At 36.5% G+C, this 25,359-nt stretch overlaps 2 protein-coding genes across 4 annotated transcripts in view; one reads left to right on the plus strand and one right to left on the minus strand.

The window, feature by feature from the left end:
- Positions 1–25,359, plus strand: part of GRIN2A (glutamate ionotropic receptor NMDA type subunit 2A) — a 600,982-nt gene that overhangs the window by 31,822 nt on the left and 543,801 nt on the right. The gene's annotated exons all lie outside the window — the stretch shown is intronic.
- The window catches only part of ATF7IP2 (activating transcription factor 7 interacting protein 2), a 53,973-nt gene that overhangs the window by 14,906 nt on the left and 13,708 nt on the right, over positions 1–25,359 (minus strand). For 2 of the 3 annotated variants that reach the window (XM_045072217.1, XM_045072216.1), the window contains exons 2-6: positions 24,441–25,288; positions 23,217–23,341; positions 19,356–19,490; positions 18,488–18,586; positions 14,227–14,387 (exon numbers count right to left, since the gene is read on the minus strand). In XM_045072217.1, coding sequence (XP_044928152.1) covers positions 14,227–14,387; positions 18,488–18,586; positions 19,356–19,490; positions 23,217–23,341; positions 24,441–25,278 — 1,358 coding nt within the window. In that variant the 5' untranslated portion in view covers positions 25,279–25,288. The remainder of the gene's footprint in view (positions 1–14,226; positions 14,388–18,487; positions 18,587–19,355; positions 19,491–23,216; positions 23,342–24,440; positions 25,289–25,359) is intronic. The other variant, XM_045072218.1, reaches the window with a different exon arrangement.

Below are 25,359 nucleotides of genomic sequence, written 5' to 3' on the forward strand. Positions count from 1 at the left end.
TGTCTTGTGTCTGTTTACTTTTTTGAAGTTTCTGTTGTCAGACTTTCAAGCTCAGTGATGCTTTCCTCAGAGGCATCTATTCTACTAAGTCCATCAAAGGCCTTCTTCATTGTTACTGTTTTGGTCTCAAGCATTTCCATTTCTCTGCTTATTTATCCACCTGTTTTTGCATTTTTTTCTACTTTTTTTTTTTTTTTTTTCACTGAAGCCTTTAGCAAATAGTTTTTCAAAATCCCTGGTCTGCTAAGTTGAACACTTCTGTCATATCTGACCCTGTTTCTGATACTTATTCTGTCTCTTCAAATCGTGTTTCTTGCCTTTTAGTACATCTTGTGATTTTTGTTGTTGTTGTTGACAGGTGGACATGATGTACTGCGTAAAAGGACCCGTGATAAACAAGTGGTTTTACTAACACTATGACTAGCTCTCAGTCTTTCAAGTAAACCTGTGCCCCTGGAGTGTGAATTTCACTAGCACTTCTTAGTCAGTCACCCCCTGTAGGTGGGACAGATGGCTAGAGCAGCTGAAGTTGGGTATTCACTTCCTCCATATGGAAATCTAGAGGGAGCAGGAGTTGGGGATTTCATTCAGCCAGGTCGGTTTAGTAGTAGTTTCTCCCTGGGACAAGGCCTTATTAAGAACAGAGTGGTCTGGAATATTCGAAAAGGTTCCTTTTGCCAACTGGCTGCTGCAAGCATGAAGGGACTTTCTCCAATATTCACCATCAGGACCTGGTAGAGCTCCTGGAGGTACAACACAAAATTATGAGTCTTCCTGTGTAGTTTTTAACTCTTGACTTGTCTGTTCTGAGCCTCCAGCAATTACAATTTACATTTTCCTAAACTGGCATTGGTTCCCACGGAAGCTTGTGCTTCTGGGTTTCTGCTCCAGTTCCCCAATGTTGTTGATTACCACTTCTGCCTCTCCGGTTTGGGGGGCAGTATTTTGCCCTGTGGCCTTACTTCTCTAATGGATGTAAGAAGAGGTGTTGATTTTTTTCAGTTTGTTGAGCTTTTTTACTTGTTAGAAAGTAACATGCTAGATCATGCTAGATGATGACTCTGAAATTACATGCTAGGATCATGACTCTGAAATGTACTTCGTAGTTCTGAAGTTAGGTCTTACAGATGTTTTGGTCATCATATCCCTTTGTATATCATGTTTTTTGACATTATTGTAAACAGTATTGATTTTAAAATCTGAAATTCTGTTTGTTGCCCATATGCAGAAACACTATAAATAGTATGACTTTATTATATACACACACACACACATACTTACACACATGTACAACATAAGAGGAACAGTATGAGATATATACACATATGTACCCTATGTAAAAGGACAGAAAAATATTTTATATTATGCACATATTTATTATAGCCAGTACTTTCATCTCTTTACCTTTGGACAGATCCAAAATTCCTCTGGTTTTATTTTCCTTCTGCCTGTAAAACTTCCTTTAACATTTCTTGCAGTGCAGGTCCGCTGCTGATATATTCTCCACACCCACCCCAACTTTTTTTAGTTTGAAAATGTCTGTTTTCCCCTAAAATCTGAAAGATATTTTCACAGAGTGTAGAAATTTTAATACATAGTTTTTCTTTCAACACTTTAGATATGCCTCTGCATTTCAAAGCTTTAGAGATGCCTTTTAGTTTGCATAGTGCACAGCAAGAAGTCTCCTAATTTTATTTGTTTGTTCCTTTCTATGTAATGAGGTTTTTTTTTTTCCTCTGGCTGTTTTTAAGTTTTTCTAGTCACTACTTTCACCTTTTTTTTTCCTTTTTAAACATTTATGGGTTTTGAATTTTCACCAAATTTGGAAAAATTTTAGATGTTACATCTTTCCTCCCTCCCCACCCCCACAGCCTGGTGAAACTTCAGTGTACTCTTCACACTCAGTTATTGTCTTTCAAATTTCTAGAAATTCAACTTGGGTTTTTTTTTTTAAATCTGTTATTTTCACATTTTCCTTTATATTGTTGGGACATGAACACTCAACGATAATAGCTGATTTATGTTGTTTTTGTCCATCAGACATACTGTTTCTAGCATTTTAGTTTTCTCCTAGTTATGAATTATATTTTTTGCTACTTTGCATGTCTGCTAATTTTTGATTAGATGTCAGACATTGTAAAATTTACACTGTTGAATGATGGATGATGTTCCATTCTTTCAAAGAGTGGTGGACCCTGGGTACGGGGGTGGTTCAGTTGGAGTTGGTTAGGTGTCTGCCTTTGGCTGAAGTCATGATCTCAGGGTCCTGGGATCAAGCCCCTAGTTGGGCTCCCTGCTTAGCAGGGAGGCTGCTTTTCCCTCTCCCTCTGCCTACTGCTCCCCCTGCTTGTACTCTGTCAAATAAATAAATAAAATCTTAAAAAGAAAAGAAAAACAGTGCTGGACCACTGTGGAATGAAGTTAAATTACTCAGGATTACTCGCATCCTTTTAGTTTTTTGAGAGCAGGCCCACTGAAGTTTTTAGTCTAGGACCAAGCCAGCCTCACTACAGCTACACCCACCTAAGGACTCTCTACCTGTTATTCCATTGTTCATTATAGTCAGTGGGAAAGCAAAATGTTCCCATCCCTGTACAATATCCAAAAATGTTTGGTCTTCTTTCCAGTGGGTCTTTCCCCTGCCTCTTGTAATTTCATCCTCTGCCGGCACAGATCTGCATTCAGCCTATGATTCAAGAGGTTCCCTCTGCAGATCATCAGAGCTCTATCTTTACACAATTTGCTTTCTTTATTGTTCTGCCTCATAAATTCTAGCCAACTCAGAGCCCCCAGTCTCTGATCTAAATGTAGCAAGACCTCTAGAGGCTTTTTGAGCTCCTCCTGCCCCTGCCCTTTACCTGCAAAATGCCTCCAGGCATTAAGCTTGAACAATGGTAGGGTGCATTCCACCTGTTTCCCTTCTCCCAGGGAGAGTCTTGTGCTCCCCGTTGAACAATGTCTGCTCACAATTCTTTTTCTTTTTTAGTTTGGTCTTCTGTTTGTTGACAACCAAAGAACAATTCCTGTAGCAATTCATACTTCATGGGCAGAAGCAGACATTTCCTACACATTCATTTTAGAACTGTTTTCATGTACATTTTAGAACAGATTTAATTCAACAATTTTCCCCAAATTTATCAATAAGAGATTCTAACAGCCATTATTACTAAGTTCAGTAAACAAAAACAAATGTTCAGATCTAAATTTTATCGAGAATATTTCATTCTTCTTTCCATTTTTTTGTCTCTAACAAAACCTAAAGAGTTTATTTTGTATATTTTTTCCTACTAGTAATAGTCATCATAGATTGATAACTGTATTTAGTTTGTTACTTAACCATAATAAGCAGTTCTTTTCAGATGTTCACTACACTAGAGTCCAAATCTCTTATCAATCTCAAAATTCTTCATTTAACTTTTCTAAAATATTTCTAACTTTTTGTTTTTAAAAAGTTCAGGTATTTAAGTAAATTCCACCCCCAAGATGGGGCTCGAACTTATGACTCGAAAATCAAGAGTCACATCCTCCTCCGACTGAGCCAATCGGGCATCCAACCAGGCATCCCAATATTTTTAATATTTTAAGTATTTCTCCTTGCTGCTATAGTACATCAAATATAGCATTATTTAGGAGTTTAAGAAACCAAGCAGAAAGGCTTTAAAAAGCAGAGTGGAATTTTTGGCTTTCTCATTGGGATGAGGCAGTAAAGATTACAAATTGGGACCCACCAAGGTGGAGGGACCCTAGTGAACACTCCAGGCTTTCAGCCAGGAATCCACAGAGGTCTGTATCTTAAGAAACACAGTGAACTAACTAGAGACAGAAGGAGCCTTACCACATTAACAAGCCTCAATCTCTACCAGTCTCTGAGTATATCAGGTGACCAGGTCCTGCTCAGCCAGAGAGAATAAATATTGTGTACAGTAGGATGATATTATTCCAGAGCCTCACCAGTTTTTCAGAAATTATCAAACAGGCCAAAAGACAGAGCCAAATGATCAGAAACTGACAGAAAAACAATGGAAACAGTTATATAGATGACCCAGATGCTGGGGTTATAAAACAAAAACATTAAAAGAACTATGATTAATACTTTTTAGAATATTAAGGAAAGATGGATATAGTTAAACCACATGGATCATTCATCAGAAAAGTAGACACCATGAAAAAAAGACTATAATGAAATTAGGAAGTCCATTCATACAAACACACTATTACAAAAGTGGAAAGACTTGGAGTGGAAAAGATATTTATAGTACACATATCTGACAAAAAACTTATGCCAGGCAACTCAAAGGGAAAACATGCAAAAGTCTTAGAGAAACTTCATAAAAGGTATGAAAAAGGCTAACTAACCTAAAAATGTGCTAAACTTCATTATTAAAAGGAAATACAAAATTAAAACCAACACATGATGCTATAAACATACCCATGTGGTTAAGCAAAAAAGGCAGGTATTAACAAGTGGTGACAAGGATACGGAAGAACAAAAACCTGATTATACTTCCTAATGGGAATGTAGCTTTGGTGGGACCTCCTTGGGAAAGTGTTTAGTAATACCTTATTAAACCTGAAAATACATACACTCTATGACCTAACCAGTTCCATTTCCAAGCAAATGTTCAACAGAAATGTATGTACATTCACCAAAAAACATGTAAAGGAATGTTCATAATAGCACTATTCATAATTTCCCCAATCTGCAAACAGCCCAGATGCCCATTAACAGTTGTAAGTAGAATAAGGTACATTCGTGTGAGGAGCACCGTACCAGCCACAAGTATGAATACATGGATAAATGGATAAGCAACAGCGTAGGTGAAACTCACAATGTTTAACGGTGGCAAAAGAGGCAAGACACCGAAGAGTTCAGAGTATGACTCCATTGATATAAACATGAAAATCAAACAAAAACAACTTATGGTGTTAAGAGTTCAGATAGTGATTCCTCAGGTCAGTGTGTTAGGGGTGGGATTAGTGACCAAGGGTGAAGCATGAGGTGGACTGGATGCCACTGATTTGATCTGGAAGATATTTACAAAATGTGTTTACTTTGTCCAAATTTGCCAAGCAATACACTTGTTTGTGCAGTTCTCAGTGGGCATTATGTCATTTAACTTTTTCTTAAAGATTTTATATATACATAGATAGGGCATGTCTGTGTAGGTAAAGTTGTTACGTAGGTAAGTTGTTAAGTAGGTAAGTTTCACTTACCGTGAAAAAGTCATCTCTCTGCAAACTAAAGATTGAAATTCTGTGAGCATTTATTGATACATTACTTTTATAAAACTGTTCCTCTGGTTGCTACCAAAGATAGCTGGGTTTTGTTTTGTTTTATTTTTTAAGATTTTTAAAATTTTTAAAATTTATCTTAGAGAGCAAGAGCAAGCTCTCTAAAAGCTTGCTTTTAGAGAAAGGGGGACAGAAGGAGGAAGGAACAAGAGAGAGAGAATCTCAAGCAGACTCCCCCATGAGCTTGGAGCCCGATGGGGGGCAAGATCCCACGACCCTCAGATCATGACCTGAGCCAAAATCAAGTGTGAGGCACCCAGTTGCCCCAGTGATGGCTGTTTTTTAAATGAACCATATCTGGGAGGAAACTGAAGACATCGATGATTTTCATGTTCATTTGGATGTACCTAACCTATGTTTTTTTACATGCATTTTACCCTTGGAAAAAAATTTGTGTCTAAAATTACTAATTATAATTCTCCAGGTAATGTTATAGTAATTTCAGTTTATGGGTTCTGGAGACAAACTTGTCTGGGTCTGGGTCTAAATTCCACTGGTGGCTTTAGTGGCTTGGTTACTTACTAACAGGGTTTTGGGGGCAAGAAACCCTGCCTTAGTTTCTTCATCTAGAAAAGACAGAGAAGTTTTATAAGATTAAATTAATGTTAATGAGGAATGAGTAGGAAGGAGCACATGCAACACTGTAGGAAATTTCTTAAAATACCATGGCTGGTAACTGCTTTTCCCCCTTTGATCTCTACAAATAGTTCTTCACATGAAGTTCAATGCCAGGCTTATGTTTTAGACATAATTAATGTTTCATTCAATCACGATTGGTGGAATAGTCTGTTCCTGGGCGCCTTACAACTTGAAGCTTCCTTTCCCTTTTGGAAATGATTGCACATAACGGCATTTTCTATCTATTTAAACAAGTTCCTTTTCTTCAAACATGTGTTCTGGTCCATAAGCCTTCTCTTCTATGAACTTGTTCAGCTCAGCTGTTACTGCCTTTCCCATTTCCTACACATTCTCAAAAGAAAAATGTTTAAACTTCTAAATCCAACCATTACTATAGACATAGAAAGTTAGTTGTGGCACTAATTCCTTCAATACTTGGGATTAACAGAAAAAAACAATTATAAAACCTCCTGGCTTTCTTTAGAGTTTTAATAATGGTGGGAGCAACATGTTTTTGCTTTCTTTTTTTAAAGTTCCTTTATTTCTGGGGCACGTGGGTGGCTCAGTGGTTTAGGGCCTCTGCCTTTAGCTCGGGTCGTGGTCTTGGGGTCCTGGGATCGAGCCCTGCATCAGACTCTCTGCTCAGCGGGGGGGCCTGCTTCCTCCTCTCTCTGTCTGCCTCTCTGCCTACTTGTGATCTCTCTCTCTCTCCGTCAAATAAATAAATAAAATCTTTTTAAAAAAATAACGTTCTTTTATTTCTCAAATATTTTTGAAAAATTTTAAATAAATTATATGTATAAAGAAGTACATAAACTGCTATGTAGAACAACTATGACAGAACCCCCCCACTTGAACAATTTGAGAAGCTATTATTTTTTTAAAATCTTAAGAAATTTAATAAATACATACACACACACACACACACACACACATATTTGCTTGATATATATATCTTTGCAGACATCAGAAAGCTGTGGTAGAAGCCAGGACTTAGGGAACTGAGATCCCAGAGAGAAAGAGGGTATACAGAAGTGGGCTAGACAGTCGCCAGTGGTGTTCCTCTTAGGGCATCTGTCAATGAAACCTTTTGGGAATACTGAGAAGCCAAGCAGAAGGTGGCTGATAGCACAGTGGATTGTATCAGGGAGACAAAAATTGGAATATACAACGAGCAAAAGGAACCATAGGAAACACTCCAATCTTTCTGATGGAAGTCTTAGAGGGCTATGCCATGGATGGAGTAAAATCAAAACAGACCAAGTCTTTTAAGGGTTACAAATAAGCCTCATTTGTGCTCAATTCCTGATTAGATTTAAGTATATTATCTAACACAATGGCTTAAAAAATAAACATTTATTATCTCCATCTCTGTGGGTAAGGCAGTATGGAGCACTATAGCTGGGGGTTTGGGCTCAGGATCTGTCACCGCAGTCAGGATGATGGCAGGAGCTGCAGTCATCTGAAGGCTCAATGAGGGCTAAAGGTCCTACTTCCAAAATGGTTTACTCCCATGGCTGTTGGCAGGGCGCCTTACCATATGGGATTCTGCACAGGCTGCTTGATGTCTTCTTAAACTGTGCTTGCTGCCATGTTAATATGGCAGTTAACTTGCCCCAGAGCAAGCAATCCAAGAGAAAGAAAGGAAGCTATGATGCTTTTTATGATTTAGTTACATACTGCCACTTTAGCCATATTCTATTTGCTGTCACTAAGTATAGCCTAAGACAAAAATTAGACTCCACTTTTTTAAAGGAAGATTATATTGAAGAATATGTGTCTGTATTTTAAAACCATCAACAGAGCCTATGTCCCTCTCTCTGCTGCCTGCCACAGTGTAGGGTGAATCTGTTCTGATGGAAGATAACATCATTTAGAATCCCTAAAATTTTCAATACACAGTGTCCAAGATTCACACATAAAATTAGCAATTAAGATAACAAGCAGGACAAAAATTAAAAAAAAACAACACAGCAAATAGAAACAGAGCTCAAAGTGACTTGCATACAAGGGTCATGAGAAATGGATCAGAAAATACAGTGATTAAAATGTTCAACACATGGACAACAAGATAAAGATTTTCACCACCTCTGTCTACAGAAAATAACACAAAGTCAGGGTGCCTGTGTGGCTCAGTCAGCTAATAGTCCGAATCTTGCTTTCAGCTCAGGTCATGAGCTCAGGGTTGGGGGATGGAGTGAGTGTCGGGCTCAGCACAGGGTGGGAGCCTGCTTAAGAATCCTTCCCTTCTCCATTTGTCCTTCCCTCACTGCTCATGCATGTACATGCCCTTTCTCTCTAAAAAATAAGGAAAGGGGAGAACTGAAAATTAAGCAAACGGAAATGAACAATTCGATACGATGGGTTGAACAGCCACTTGGATCCAGCTGAAGAGAGGATTCATAAACTGGAAAATAGGTTGGTAGAAAATATCCAGACTGGAGGATGGTGTGTACCAAGATGCATATAATGGGAAAACTGCAGGGGAGAAGAGATGGAATAGTGCTGAAGGAATTCTTAAGAGATAATGGCCAAGAATTTTTCAGAGATAATGGAAGACACAAAACCTGACTCATGAAAAACTGTGAGCGCCTATCAAGATAACTTAAAAAACAAACACTAAACCCAAGACGCCACAACTAGCATCATATAGTATACTAATGAAAACCAAAAAGAAGTAGAAGGTCTTAAAAGCAGAAATACAGACATTATCTTCAAAGAAGCCACAATAAGACTGAAGCTAACTTTTCAGCGGAAATTATAGAAATCAAAAGACATGTAATGACATCTTGAAAGTTCTGAAAGGAAATTACCTACAGTTCAATACTCCTGTTAAAATATCCTTTAAAAATAAAGACAAAAAGGAATTATTTCCAGACCAAAAAACCTGACAATTTTTCTTGAGCAAAACTAAAAAAAGAAATAACAAAGTTCTTCAGGCAGAAGGAAAATTTTCCCAGATGGGAAGATGAAAATACAGGAATAAATGGAAGAGCAACAGGAGGGGTAAATATGTGGGTAGCTCTCAGCAAATAATGCCTCTACAAGATAGTGGTTTCATCTTGTGAGATTATAGTACAGCTGACCTTGAACAACAAGGGTTTAACTGTACAGGTCCACTTACACATAGATTTTTTTCAATAAATACAGTATTCTTAAGTGTACTTTCTCTTATGATTTTTAACAACATTTTTTCTCTAGGTTCGTTATTGTAAAAATATAGTATATAATATATGTATACAAAATGTTTAATTGACTCTTTATGTTATCAGTAAGGCTTCCAGTCAACAGTAGACTATTAATAGTTAAATCTGGGGGAGTCAAGAGTCATGTGTCAATTTTTGATCATGCATGGGGTCAATGCTACATTATTTGATAGTCAACTGTAATGTAAAATTAAAATGTGTGAAAACACAAAAGAGGGAGGGAGAGTGGTAAGTGGAGTTACAGGGTTCTAGGGTCAAGCATTACCTACAAAAATGGTAAAAGTACTTATCCATATTGGATTCTAATGATTAGGGTCAAGAATCTAAATCATGATCTTTAGGACAACTTCTAAAGAAACAATGAAAGATGTATAATTAGCAAGATAATGGGGGAAGAAAAAAAAAGATTAATCCAAAAGAAGGCTAAAATAGAGATAGACACACAGACACAAATAGGTCCTGGGATTGAGCCCTGCATTGGGCTCTCTGCTCAGCAGGGAGCCTGCTTCCCTTCTCTCTCTCTGCCTGCCTCTCTGCCTACTGTGATCTCTATCTGTTTAATAAATAAATTTAAAAAAAAAAATCTTTTAAAAATCCCCTAAATTTTCTAGTAGGTAGTTAGCTATTTTCGAATTAGATTAAAAACACATGTGTAGGGCACTGGGTGGCTCAGTTGGTTAAGCAACTGCCTTCCACTCAGGTCATGATCCCCAAGTCCCGAGATCAAGTCCTGCATCAGGCTCCCAGCTCCAAGCGGAGTCTGCTTCTCCCTCTGACCTTCTCCCCTCTCATGCGCTCTCTCTCTCTCAAATAAATTAAATAGAAATCTTTTTTAAGAAAAACCATGCATAGTTAATAAGTAACTACTAAGGATGCAGCCGCTGCTCACATAAATACATTTTATATGACCAGCATTTCAGAAACCCACATGCCTCTATCCTATATCATAAGTCTCCTCCATAAATGGCGTTTGTAGTGTTAATTTGTTTTAGTCTTGAGATTTACTATCTACCCTTGACTTCCTATATTATTTTTTTTTCCTGGCTATTTCTGAGCTTTATTTGAATGGAATCCTACTATTTGCATCTGCTCTTCCATAATATTTTTGTGGGAGTACCTTGTATAGCTGCACGTGACTGCAGTTTTTCCATTTCCACTAATACACAGAATTCCACTGTATGGATTTACTGCAGTTTATTCTTTTCAACTGTAGATGGGCTTTTTGTCCTTCTGGTTTTCAACTATTACGGAAAACGCTAATAAACATTCCTCTACATATATCCCATTGGACATTTAGAGGGTACATATCAAAGGATGGGGCTGTGAGGTCAAAGGATATTCAGATCTTCAGTATTTTTAGATAATGCCAAGATTTCTCCTAAAGCATCATACCAATTTACCCTTATAACAACAAAATGTTAAAAAAATCAATTCCCTTTATTTCAAAACCTCACCAATACACCTAGTATTGTCAGATTTTAAAATGTTTTACTTTTCCTTACCTGATATGAAAAGGTATCTCTTTGTGGCTTTAATTTGCATTTCTCTGATTACTAATGTAGTTGAGCACCTTTTCTATGTTTAGTATTGGTCATGGAATTCGTCTTTGGTGAAGCAGATGTACAAGTCTTTTGCCCATTTTTCTTTTGTGTTATCTGGCTTTTACTCGTTGATCTGAAGTTCTTTCTACATACTCTGGTACTGTGCCCCTAGAGGTTCTGTGTGCTGCAAGTGTTTTCTCTCACTTGATGGACTATCTTCTCACTAAAATTTTAGTGGCTTGAAAGAAGTTTCTAATTTTAATATGGTAAAACAGGTCTTTATTATTTTATTGCAAAGGTATTTGTGAATTTTTGAAATCCTTACTTACCCTAAGTTCATGAGGACGTTTTATATTCCCTTCTAAAAGTGTTGTAATTCTCCTTTACATATTAAGCTCCTTAATCCACAGGAGATTGATTTTTATGTGCCGTCTGACAGAGAGCCAATGTCTTTCATATTTTTCTCAACATGAATAGCAGAGTAACTGCACCATTTACTAAAAGTCAATCATTTCCCAGATGGTGTGACATAAAATCTCCATCACATATCACATATACATATATGCATGGGTTTCTGGATTCTCTGTGACACTGCTCTATTTGTCTGTCACTTGAATTGAATAACATCACATTATAATAAGTGCGGCGGTTTTGTAGTACCCTGATACCTGATGGTAAATTCCTTTCTTCTTGTTTTTCTAGTTGATGGGTGTCTTGGTCTCTTAATCCCCTGTATTTACATACGCATTTTAGAATCAAATCAGCTTGTCAAGTTCCACAAAATTATAGACTGGAAAACTGATTGAAACTGCATTCTATGAATTAATTTGAACAAAAGTGAAAATATTCAATAAATACTGCATTGTCCAACCCATAAACATTGTTCATTTTCCATTGAATTCTTCTTTACTCTCAAAATTTTATGTTTCTTTAGTTATTATACATATTTCAAAACCTCACCAATACACCTAGTATTGTCAGATTTTAAAATGTTTTACTTTTAAATATTATTGATAATATTTAAATATTAATATTCAATAATTTTAAATAATTATTTAATAATACACAATATGTTATATAATACAATAATATAAATTAATAACATAATATTAATAATTATTAAATAAAATATTTAATAATTTTAAATATTATTAAAATATTATTAAATATATTCCTAGGTTTGGTGCTGCTGGATGGGTATCATATCTTCTAAAATATCTTTTAATTCCCTAATTGTTTGTATCTGGTATACAAGAATATAATTTCTTACATATCTGAGACTGGCAATCTTATTAACTTCTTGTTAAATCTAATAATTTATTTGTAAGTTACTTTGGATTTCCTACATTATATACCTACCCCAATCATCCAAGAATAGTAATATTTCTTCCTTCTTTTTCAATCCTTTCTATACTGACCTCTTTTTCTGTCATTAGCCAAGAGATCCAGTATAATGTTAAAATGGCGAGAGCAGGCATCCTTCTATTTTGTATTTCAAAGAAAATACTTCCAATATTTGGCCATCAGATCTGTTTTAGGGTTTTTGTAGATCTCTTTATCAGATTAGGGAAGTTACCTACCTATTCCAAGTTTGCAAAGAATTTGTTTTTAATCATAAACAGGATACTTTATCAAATCCTACCTCCGTTGTGAGTTAATAATGATTCTTATTCTGGTAAATTACAGTAATTGATTTTTTTAACTGTTGAACTAGCCCTGTAGCATTCCTGAGACAAACTCAACTTTTATAGATTGTTGGACTTGGCTTTACTAGTATCTTGTTTAGGATACCTGCATCTATTTTATGGGTAAAAATGGACTATAATTTTCCATTTCTGTAAAATGTTAAAATTGATTTTAATACCAGAATATCACAATCATACTACATTTTAGTATCTAGTCTCATAAAACAAACTGGAAAATATTCCCTCTTTTATTTTTTGAAAATTTGTTTAAAACTGGTGTTGTTTCTTTATTCTGTATTTTGTAAAACTCACCATTGAATCCACCCATCATGGTCAAGTTATATATACTTGTTAGCATGGCTGCCTGGGAAAAGTTTCATAAATTCTTCCTTCATTATAGAACATAAGGTAGATTGCTCATGTCATAGATAGAAGCCATTGATAAATTTGACTTATTAGTAGTCTAAATAATGCTATCTTCATGGGGTCTCCACTTTTTCACTTTTTTTTGGTAAGCTATTACTGTTGTTACTCTTTTATTAACATATAATGTATTATTTGCCCCAGAGGTACAGGCCCATGAATCATCAGGACACTTTTTCACTTTTATCACTACCATTTTATTTTTCCTTTTTGCCACTTCATGAGTTTCAGCACACACATGAAGAGTGGTAACAACGAAGACTCACTGAAATGTGACTCTTGCATTCACAAACTAAATAAATGCCTTCTTCATAGCAGCTTCCTGGTTCAAAACTAAAATGCAGGACTCACTATCATGCAATATTAGGGCTTCTTCAAAGAGTCAAAACTGCATGTAAATTCCCCCAAACCAAGGATCCACTGCAAATGGTACAGATTTGTAATGCTTCTGCTTCATTTTGTGGCCTCCTTGAGTATGCATAGCTATTTGGGGAAAGGGTGGTGTTCTTCAAATAATTTCTTATTTTGAGTTATGTATTTTTCCCCTTTTAAAAGCTGGAGTATAATTGAACACGTAAAAGGAAAACCTGAGGACATTTTAAGGAGTTAATGGTAAGAATAAAAAAATAAAATAATACTCTAAAGCTCCAAATCTTGCAAATCACCAGACCAAAGAAAAGAACTCATTAAAATGCCCCTCCCCCAACATTAATCAAGGCAGGAATCACCGCTCCTATTTCTTTGTTAAACTAAATGACTTCTTCCCTAATAGCCCTAGATCTTTTAGACTAGATCAGAGGTTAGGGGTCTTGGCTGCTTTTCGACTCAATTAAACAAATAAATTAACCTCTTCTCTGTCATTTAAAGTTATGATTCATGATAATGCTTTCAACCTATAAGAATCAAATACTTGTAGGCACTTTTTTTCTGACCTTACTTTCCTAGCCTTACTCTTCCTCTGTAACTTTTGTAAGCTACTATATTATAGGACCTTGACTTTTCCATGTATAGATCACAAACCATGGGAATGACCAAGGGATCACTCTGATTACCATACCAAAGTTGGAATAAACCACAATGGAAAACCCAATCCCCTAGCCAATTCAAAATTTTATTTAGTACTGGTGGGGTTTTTGTTGTTGTTGTTTTTGTTTTAAGTAAATTCTACCCCCAGTGTGAGGCTCAACCCACTGCCCAGATGATTAAGAGTCGCATGCTCTACAGACTGACCAGCCAGGCGCCTCTATTCGTTACTGTTAAAACCACCGTGATATAAGCTCTGGACAACCAATTCCATTCCTTCATAACAGACAAGAATGAGCATGAACCTTTAAACTGTTTCATTCTTGTTTTGTTTTGTTTGTGTTTGGTTTTTTTTAACTGTTTCATTCTTAACTGAGAAATGGTATGTTTACAAGCACATAGTTAGGTAACTTTATGCATTTTTGTAGAAAGGCCTACCTTTCTGAAACAGCCTCATCATGATCCCGTGATAAATTAACCTTTTTACTTGCTTCTTCTGAAGGGTTAGAAGGTTCAGAGCTCACAGAATTCTTTCCTTCATCTGGACTACTGACTGACTCTGAATTCTTATCCAAATTCATGGTCTCTGAACTTGTAGCCTGTTAATTGGGTGAAGAAAATGCAGTTAAAGGGGCTGTTACCACTTGTGTTCTTCCATACAAATTTGATAGGTAAAATTTCACTTGGAAAAGGTTCTCAAAATATTCTTGAACACATATGGCAAAACATATGTTAAATTATATGTATTTCAATGGTTATTGACAATGCGGGCAGCGTCTTTGCCAAAATGAATTTAAAAAATATTTATAAGAAATAAAAATAATGATAGTACAAATCAACTTCCTAGCTTGGGTGGAAAGGAAAAACAAATACTGAACCAGTTAGACAACATTTTGTTCCTGTGAGACTGTTTGAGGAACTCAGAAACATTAGACTGTAATAAGCACACTTTTACTTTCACTATACTAATAATGAGTGAAGACCAGAAATAAATCAAACTTCCAACTTGATCTTCCAGTTGAGTTTTGTTTAAAACTTGGACATTTTAGTCTATGCTTTGAGAATGTGCAGTATTTTAAAAATACGTGTATCTTAAACAATACAAAAGGTCAAACTGGTTGCCCAACTCATGAGCTTTTCTGGTGGATAATGTGAACAAAGGGCCAGTACACAAAGACAGACTTCTGAAATGTTATTAAGGTTGCAGATTCTATATGTAGAAGTAGGTTCTGGAAAACAATAGCAAAAAATAATGTGGTATCCTTTCAGTGCCAGCACAAGGTGGCTCACTTTTCCCTGCTACTCTCATCTAAGCATAATGAAAAACCCTGGAAATAATTCAACAGATAATCATAAAATGCCTCTGAAAGGTGGAAAGAAAAGGGCAGACTCCTGAGGATCCAGAGATTGCGGGAGGGAGCACAGGGAGCCCCCTCGGCTTTCTTTTTGTTGTCCATGTATCTTCTACAACAGGGGCCACAAATGCCAGGGACCTATTCTTCTCCCCAAACCCAGGGCAGGGGTGGCTGAAGCCCCACTCCACACTGCAAAATCAGCAGCCATATTCACTGCAGCGCTAGTGTCATCTTGGTCCCCACCGGACACGTGGGGCAGCCGTGGACGTAACCGGCTGCAGTAGCAGTATCGGCCAAGCCCAGCCAGGGACCAAGACTCAGGACTCCACACCTGAAACAGCAGCAGGACCATCATCCCTCATTTGGGACAGCCAGGGGGAAGGACTACTGTAGTACCAGCATTGCTGGCAGGGCTGTATCCTTTCTGGAGGTTTCAGGGGAGTGTTTCCTTTTTCCCAGCTTCTAGGAGCTGCCAGAATTCCTTGGCTCATAGCCCCCTTCCTCCGTCTTCAATGCAGTCATCCCAACCTCTGCTTCCACTGTCCCATCTCTTTCTTCTGCCTCTGACCTTCCTGACTCCCTTTTTGTAAGGACCCTTGTGATTACACTGAGCCCACCAGGATAATCTCCGCATCTGTGAGCTTCTTTTAGCACATAAAGCAACATAGTCACTGGTTCTGGGGATTAATCCATGGATTTCTTTTGGGGGTCATTATCCACCAATATCAACCTCTGTGGCAAAATTAACACAAAAGTGACATTTATACATTATATCCAGCATTCAAGGATACAAGAACCATTTACCAAGGAAAGCATATCTTGGGTTACAAAGTGAGTGTCAGTAACTCTCGACACAGAAATTTTACACAGTATGTTCTCAGATCAAAATAAAATTAAATTAGGTATCAATAAAAGTAAGATATTTTAAAAGGTTCCAAATGTTTGGAAATTAAACACATACTTCTAAATAATTCAGTGGGTCAAAGAACAATACCATAAGGGAATTTATAAATTATTTTCAACTGATGAAAACCAAATGAATGCCTGGGTGGCTCAGTTGGTTAAGCATCTGCCCCATGTAAGGCTCCCTGCTCAGTGGGAGTCCGCTTCTCCCTCTCCCTCTGCTTGTGCTCTGTCTCTCAAGTAAAATCTTAAAACAAAAACCAGTATATCAAAGATTATATTATCTGTAGTCAGAAGTGCAATGTCTGGGGGTGCCTGAATGGCTCAGTGGGTTAACGGTCTGGCTCTTGGTTTCAACTCATATTGTGATCTCATGGGTTGTGAGACTGAGCCCCAGATTGGGGTCCATATTCACCATGGACTCTGCTTGAGGTGCTCTCCCTCTGCCCCTACCCCCACTCACACATGCTCATGAACTCTCTAAATAAATGAATCTTTTAAAAAAGATTTTATTTATTTGTCGGAGAGAGAGAGAGAGAGAGAGCACAAGCAGCGGGAGTGGTAGGCAGAGCAGGCAGAGGAAGAACCATGCTTCCTGCTGAGCAAGGAGCCCCATGCAGGACTCGATCCCAGGGACCCAGATGCCAGGGACCCATTCTTCTTCCCAAACCCAGGGCAGGGGTGGCTGAAGCCCCACTCCACACTGCAAAATCAGCAGCCATATTCACTGCAGCGCTAGTGTCATCTTGGTCCCCACCGGACACGTGGGGCAGCTGTGGATGTAACCAGCTGCAGTAGCAGTATCGGCCAAGCCCAGCCAGGGACCAAGACTCAGGACTCCACACCTGAAACAGCAGCAGGACCATCATCCCTCATTTGGGACAGCCAGGGGGAAGGACTACTGTAGTACCAGCATTGCTGGCAGGGCTGTATCCTTTCTGGGACCATGACCTGAGCCGAAGGCAGCCGTTTAACTGACGGGGCCTCCCAGGCATCCCTATAAATAAATAAACCTTTAAAAAAAAAAAAAGTGCAATGTCTAATCACCGAGAAGATGCTTAGAAAAAGCAGTGCTTAGAGGGAAATTCATAGCTTTAAATGTTTTCTAGTAGAAAAGAAGATTAAAAATTAATGCTCTTCTCTTAAGCTGGAAAAAGAAGAACAAATCATATCCAATGTAAGTAAAAGTAAGGAAATTATAAAAAACAGAAAAGAGACATGGAAGAGAGAGTAAGATTTTTAAAACCCTAGTCAAGACTGATCAAGAAAAAAAGAAAACAGATTACTGGTATCAGAAATGAAATAGTTATCACTATAGATGTACAAATGTTAAAAGTACAGGAAAATTTTGTCAATAATTTATGTCAACAAATTCAACAACTTAGATAAAAGGGACACATTCCTTGTGAAGATAATTTACAAAACTGATACGAGAAGAAATAGAAAAATCCAAATTGCCCCTTACCTATTAAAGAACTGAATTTCAAGAAAAAATCTTCCTACAAAGAAAGCTCCTTACCCAGATAGTCTTCAGTCATGGATTCTATCAAACCTTTAAGGAAGTAAGAAAATCTTACACAGACTCAAAAAACAGGGGAGAGAATGCTTCCCAATTCATTTACTAAGGCTAGCATAAATATGATGTCAAAGCAAATAAAGACACTATGAGAAAAAAATTCAGTGAATGTATAATAAAGATTATACTTAAATTTTATATAAAAATATTAACAGATACCAAACTCTAATAATACCCCTGCTGAAATATTTTAGACGTGTATACTGCAAAGTGTATTTTGACACAAAAAATATATTAGTACTTGTGAATGCACCAAACATAAAAATGGCTTAGGAGATGAACAGATAGACAGATATATGGCAAAAATATTAAACATATTAAAAAAGTAAAGGTAGAATTTTGGTGTTGGGTATACAAATGTTCACTGTAAAATTTTGTCAACTTTGTTGTAGTATCTGTTCAAAACATCTTATCATGATAAAATTGTGGGAATCACAAATCACCTCTCTACTCTCTTGATGAAAGAAATACAAGTGGCATTTACTTTTGGCCACCTAAGCTGAGCTTCTCCAGAGACAGCATCACAGGACATTCTGAATATAAAGTTTTAAAGCCTTCTTAGTTTGGAAATATAGTTCATATCTTAAAATCCAACTACCTATAACGGTGGGTCAATGAGGCAATTAAAACTCCTATGTGTTGGGACGCCTGGGTGGCTCAGTTGGTTAAGCAGCTGCCTTCGGCTCAGGTCATGATCCCAGCGTCCTGGGATCGAGTCCCACATCGGGCTCCTTACTCGTCAGGGAGCCTGCTTCTCCCTCTGCCTCTGCCTGCCATTCTGTCTGCCTGTGCTTGCTCTCTCTCTCTCTCTAATAAATAAAAAACAAACAAACAAACAAAGAAACTCCTATGTGTTTATACCAACCTTGCAGGCTGCATTACTGGTTAATACATTTGGTTCCAAGCAGTTCTTCTGAGACTGCAATACTGCTTTAATACGTCTTTGAAGTTTTGATATTTTTGCCTAGAAGAAAAAGAGAAAAACAAATACAAAACCAGAGTACTAAATAATATATAGAGAGGGAGGAAAAACTATGTATCTGCCAAAGGAGTCTTGTAAGATTTAGGCATCTACCCAAATAAATGAGAAAATCTTGGGCGCCTGGGTGGCTCAGTGAGTTAAAGCCTCTGCCTTCAGCTTGGGTCATCATCTCAGGGTCCTGGGATCGAGTCCCGCATCAGGCTGTCTGCTCAGCAGGGAGCCTGTTTCCTTCTCTCTCTCTCTGCCTGTCTCTCTGCCTCCTTGTGATCTCTCTTTCTGTCAAATAAATAAATAAAAATCTTTTTAAAAAATGAGAACTTCTTACAGAAGCAACGATTTAAATGTTTGATGCCAGTATGACATACAAGAATGAAAGATAAAAATATCAAACTTTTAATTGAGCCATAGTAAAATTAATGTTGGTGGAAACACCAATCAGTGAGTAGCCCTAGGAACATAGAACAAAACAAAAACCCCCAGTTTGAAATACACCATACAAGCTCTAATACAGAACATATTTCGAATTAAAAGAAACTGTCTATATATTAAGCCTATTAAACTGACACAGAACATTGATAACAGAAGAACACGGTCCAAAAGTATTGCTAAAAATATTGCTAATAGCCTCTATTACCTACGGCATAGTACATCAAGCTTGCCGTCAGGGATGATGTGGGTTTGCTTTATTGTTTTCCTTTCCTAACACGTAAAATATCACCAGATTCTACTTGAAATGAAATCAGAAACTTACGAAGAGTTCATCAGCTATGGCTTCATGTTTATTCCTGCACTGTGTCTTCCCAATGCGTTCAGTCAATTCTTTCAGCTTATCATCAAATAGTTTGTGATTTATACTACAGATCTCCTGTCGAATCAAATGTTTGACCTAGAATTTTAAAATAAAAACCAGAACACCCTATGTTTCAAATTTAAAAGCAATTTTATTCTCTACTCCTTAAAAATAGCTTCGTTCTTTTCTGGATTTACTGTAATCGATAAAATATACATTTTTCACATTTTTATGTTTATGTTACCAGAAGTCCAAATATCAAATTTAGTGAAACACACCCAGTATCTAAATATATGGATACATTGGAACATAAATTTATTCTCCCAGTGCTAATTTTTATTTGATACTGTTTCAGTTAATTCCATAATATGTATTAAAGAAAAGGTTAAAGCCTATATTGCATTTGTATTTTTTAATGAGCATAATTGAAACCAAATATTCCATCAAAAGGAGCTCCACTTATCCAAAAGCCAAAGCCCAGTGAAAATGGTTGGTTGGCCTATAGTAGATATGAAGCAAATTATGAAAGTCTGAGCCTTGACCTAGCCATTAACAAAGCTCTATGACCTTTGGGAAGTCACATCTCTCCACTTCATCTTCCTTGTCCACATATGGGGAGGTAATACAACATTTTGAACGTGTGATGCTCATAGGATTTTTGTAAGAGTATAAAAGGTTAATATTGGAAAGAGCTCCAAAAAATAGAAAATAGGGAATTAATATAAAGGAAATAAATGTGCAAGATAATCTGCTTTACTTGCATAGGTTTTTTTTTTAGGGGGTGACTTTTTTATTGCTAAAATGGAGGGAATTCAGGACTAATTAGGTAGTGACTAATGCTATTTGGTATTATGCACACTGTTCTAACAGTGTGTAGTAGTGATCACATGAAACATTAATGCATTTCATTATCTGCCTGTGTTTTAGAGAACAGACGGGACTGTTTTCAGAAAACATAATTAATCTCAATGCCCAATGATATGAATAGCTCCCCTGAGCCATCTATTCAGAAATATCCACTGTAATTTTTTGCTGAATTGGTACTCTCCAGTAAGCTGCTTTTGTAACATAGTAGGTAATGTCTCTTAATAACAAAACCTGTCATGATACACCCAAGGTATTTATTAGCAGTATTTGTATCCTTCCCCTAAATTCCTGCTTCTCGGTGTTTGAAATTGGAACACAAAGTTTCTAACTCTTTTATACTGGTAGTCATTGGGATGATTAGGGGTATTCAGCAATTTTGATTATTCCCCAGGTTTTTCCTTCTCATTTTCAATTGTTCTTGCTTTTCAACATTATCATCTACTTGATTTTTTCTGTAATGCTTAACATTTCTTCAGTGATTTCTCAACATTAGACATGATCACCATTTTTACTGTCAAACTTTCAAATATTTGATTCAACTAGTAAGTGCTCAAAATAACATACTTTTTTTACTGACAGGTGACACCTGTGACCCATATGTGTTTCTTATGGATTACTACAGGCTTGCCAGTTCAGTGGCTGGGCTCAATATGTAAAGCTCATACTCAGATGAGTCTTGGAGAAACTTTCTAAATATTTTGAATGTGGAAATACTGTTTTGCTAACAAGCAGAGATCACACAGGGTTTATGAAACTTCCCTGGTAACACATGGGGTATTTGTTAAAATCACAGATTTCTAGGCCCTACCCTGGATTCACCAAACAGAATTCCCTGGAAAAAGGCCTAGAAACCTGTCTAATTAACAGGTACCACCGGTAATTTTTATTAGGTAAGTTTGAGAAAAGAGTAGCCTAAAACAACAGTCTTCAACTATCAGTGAGCTCAGTAAGCCACAAGTTAAACAAGTAAGTACTCTGGGTGATTCAGATGGAGGCAGACTCTTAAAACTTGGTTATTTAAAAGGACTAAATCTCCATCCATAGGTTGTTCCTTCTGGTTAGAGTGGACATGTGTTCTCATTTAGTGGCAGTGTTAGGAAGGAAGACACAATAGAAGGAAGAAGGAAGGAAGAAGACACAATAGAGGAAGACACAATAACCTCCACCAAATACCTCGTAAATGTCTTCTGGTGATGGTACTGTGTCCAAAATTATGGTAGCTGATGGAAATCCTAGGTACAATCTGCAGTTGGCAGTGAAAGTAGCCTAAAGATTGGAGAAAGACTAGCAAGTATATATTTTCAATCTGCCTCACCTTTCTAAGATGGTAGGTAGAGTGAGTAACATGGACTTTCAAGAAAAACTCCTCCACTTCAGTTATTTAATTGGAATCAACGAGGCCAAGATCCTTATTAAAAACCTTAAAAAAGAACAGTCAACGGCTCTGGGACTCTTAGGGGAACAATAATGTCAGAATGGTAGGCCTATTCCACTGGGATTTAAACTAAAAAACAAAACAAAACAAAACCCAAATAGATGTGGTTTAGAGAGTTAACTGCATAGGAATTAAAATATCAAATGATGGGAAGCTAGCTATTTGGAGATAGGTAAAACCATAGTAATCAGCTAAAAACCAAGATGTCTCTGAGGATGTGTGAGAAACTTCGCAGACGGGGAAGGTGGTGGTTGAGAAAACAAAATAAACCACATTCCTCAAACCTTGTTGGAGGGACCATTTTCTCTGTCAACTCAGACCAAGTGTTTTGTGAGACAAATTATAGTAATGAATGAAAAGTGTGATTTTTCCATGCCGGTGACACCAAAATACTCAAAGATTAAATGCTGTCTTTATATGTCCCTATCAGAATTTATTTCTAAATTCAACTACTAATCAATGGGAATAAGACACAGCTGGAATCCCCAACTTCTTTCTTAAGCTAAATCTATGCTCTCCATAATTCTGCTACCCCTTTCCTGCCAATAACACAATATTTACATCTTTTTAAATTAGCGTTTTCTTTGGTCTTCCTGGAAGAAAAGACAAAGTAGAAAGGGAAAAACTGCTGACTCACCTTTCATGCTGGTTCTGCATGACTCTTTCAAAAAGGTTTCCACTTAATTATTATGTGAATACATATTCATATAATATGTAACTATATAACTGTAATGGTCTGCTTTAGAAAACAGTAGTGTTTCTGTTTCTGAAACAGCAGGATGGTTTGGCTTCAGACATTTGGGTCCATTATATAATGTTGATAAGACATTAATCTACCACATAATAACTTTCAGTTGAATAATTCTAGTGGTGGTAAAATAGCAAAACATGATCATTAAAACAGGTCCTCATTACAGGACCTATTAAAATTGAAGTTCATTACACTTAAACTCAAGAGTTGATCAAACATGGGAAGTTGTCTGACAATGAAATAAAACAGGGCGAAATGTGCATTTGATGATGCTATAAAGTGAAGTATCAGAAAATCCAACCTCTCTCTGTAAACCTGGAAGTTAGGGGAAGTAAATCCGAATGCAGCAAGACTTCTGGTTGTCTGAGTCTATGAAGTAGAGGTCAGTTGTGACGAGATACACAAATGGCTGTAGCTGCAGATCAGAGGACCCCAGGACCAGAACAAAAGAGACTGAATTATTCAGCAAAGCTTCAGGTCATGCAGTGTCTGACTTTCTGGGAGATTTAAATGTAATAGTGACTAAAAAGTCCATTCTCTTTCTACTATAGCACTCTACCTGACATGATTCTCTAGGTTACGCTGTATATGTGTTAGTAATGTAAACAATTATCTTTCTTTAATACCTCTATCGGTTGATTCAGTTTTCATGCATCACCTTTGCACCAAGTGAAAATCTTCTGTACTAAATCATCGTGATCAATGAACTTTAATCATTTTATACTAATCAGAAGTTTCTGAAGCAAATATATAAGCACCAGTGTTTTACCTGTTCCAGCAATGCTGTTTGCTTTTCCAGAGCTACACAAATATTTTCATTAATTTGCTCTGAAGTTTTCACGCGCTTAACACTTTCTTTGCTTTCTGAAAACATCCTCTTCTTTTGATTATGGCCTTGGGGAAATGAAAAGATCAGAAAGTAAAAATATTCCTTCTAAGGAAGGATTTGGGAATTCTCTAATCCAGGGACTCTTTAAGGAAACAGAAAAACTAAAATGTGACCAAGGAAGCATTTTTTAGAAATAAAATTGTCTAAAAAATTGTGATAAACCTAACCTTAAAAAAATTATTATCTTAGGTTCATAGGTAGGATTCTGGTATCAGATACACCTCCCTTTCAACTTTATTTAATACCTATTTAATTCTGACAAAAACTGAATAACTTATAGCACTTAGACCTCTAGTTACTTAAGTGTTCTCACATTATTTTTATATAGTTACTTAGGCAGTATGACATATTTTTAATAGGTGATGCTGTTATTTTTAAGCAATTTTAAATCTATCTTGTTAAATAATCACTATGTAGCCTAGACAAGAACACAAATAAAGTTTATCCTATGAAATGTTTTTTCTTATGTATCTTATATATATATCTCTTATATATCATTAACTTACAAAAAATATTCTACTTTGAATGAAATTTATTTTTTCTATTTTAATGATTTCATAAGTCTAGAATTTCATTGGTTAACTATCTGATGTTTCTGTCACTCCAAGCCTACATGTATGTATGTTTACATATATATACATATTATCTATCAGCTTACACTTGGCATATGATACAGGTCAATTCTATGGAAAGAAATGAGTTTACCATAATTAAAAAAACTCACTCTTTCAGCTAGCCTCCTTATTAATATAATAAATAAAACTTCAAAATCAGAAGACATGAGGATGAAATAAATCAAACAATTGCCGTAAGTCACACTTTGATTTTCTGTACTCTCAAGGGAAAACGACTGATTCTTTGGAAGAATTTAGTTCCCTTCAGATATGGAGGACACCTTTTCCCCCTCCTCACCCTAAATGGTCTGGAAACAAGATACTCCAAAACAATTATTGTCATCATTTACTTTTTTCCTGGCTTTATATACTCTATGGTTTCTGTATCTGAGGCTAAAAAAAATAAAATAAATAAAAAATAAAAATCCCAAAAGGAAAGTTGACTGTGACTATTTTAGTTTCCCCAAAAGATGCTTAAGTATACACTTACTGTTATTACTATCAGCGTCAAGTGCTGACAGCCGTGTTGAGTCTATACTTTCAGAATTTGAAATGTTGGAATGACAGGTTCTACGGGATTCTTCACTTTTCAAAATGTTGGTAGCACAGTTAGTGGAAAGGACTGAATTCACCAACTTGGGTATTTTATCAACAGACACAAAACGGGTATCTGGACTTAAAATGTCACCTTGTCTTTTATCACACGACTCAGAATTGGAATTTGTTTGTAAATAGGAAACTATCTTGTCAATTCTCTTATCATCCAAAGTATTGTTTACTATAGTTTTGGGCATTTGAACCATACCGCTCAATATGTTAGATGGACAGCAAATGGATTTCAGATTACAATCTTCTTTGTGTTGTTCAAAACAGGATTTTGTTACATCTGTCTGACATTCAGTATCATTTTCAGAAGTGTTCTGTGAATCTTTTGCCTTTTGTGTAAAAAGTTTCTTGGAAGATTCTACTGTTTTACTTGGCTTTTGGTAAGGGCACACAACTTGTTCTTCAGTGTATTCCAGTCTTGTTCCTGAATCAACAATTTCTAGTGGTTTCATTACTTTTTGAGAAGATGCTTTACTTTCCTCTGAGCATACTGAATTTTTGTTAGAGTCCAATAAAGAAGCATTTTCAGAATGTCCACGTTTGCTGTTTATGACACCAGTACTTGAATTCTGATTACCACTTGACACATTACTCCCATTTGCTGTTTTCAGTGCTTCGGCATTCTTTGACTTATTCAGCATTTCCACTTGCTTCCGGCAACTTGCAGGCATTGTCTTTTTGGCTTTTAGTATCTTCCGCTTACTTCTATCTGGACTTGCCATCTTTTATACCCTAGAATTTAAAATGTCACATTTAAATGCACTTCTCTAACAGACAAAAGCTTATTTATTTGTAATATTAAT

The sequence above is a fragment of the Mustela putorius genome, unplaced genomic scaffold (assembly GCF_011764305.1).
Source record: "Mustela putorius furo isolate JIRA1106 unplaced genomic scaffold, ASM1176430v1.1 tig00004007_pilon_pilon_pilon, whole genome shotgun sequence".
NCBI lineage: Eukaryota > Metazoa > Chordata > Mammalia > Carnivora > Mustelidae > Mustela > Mustela putorius.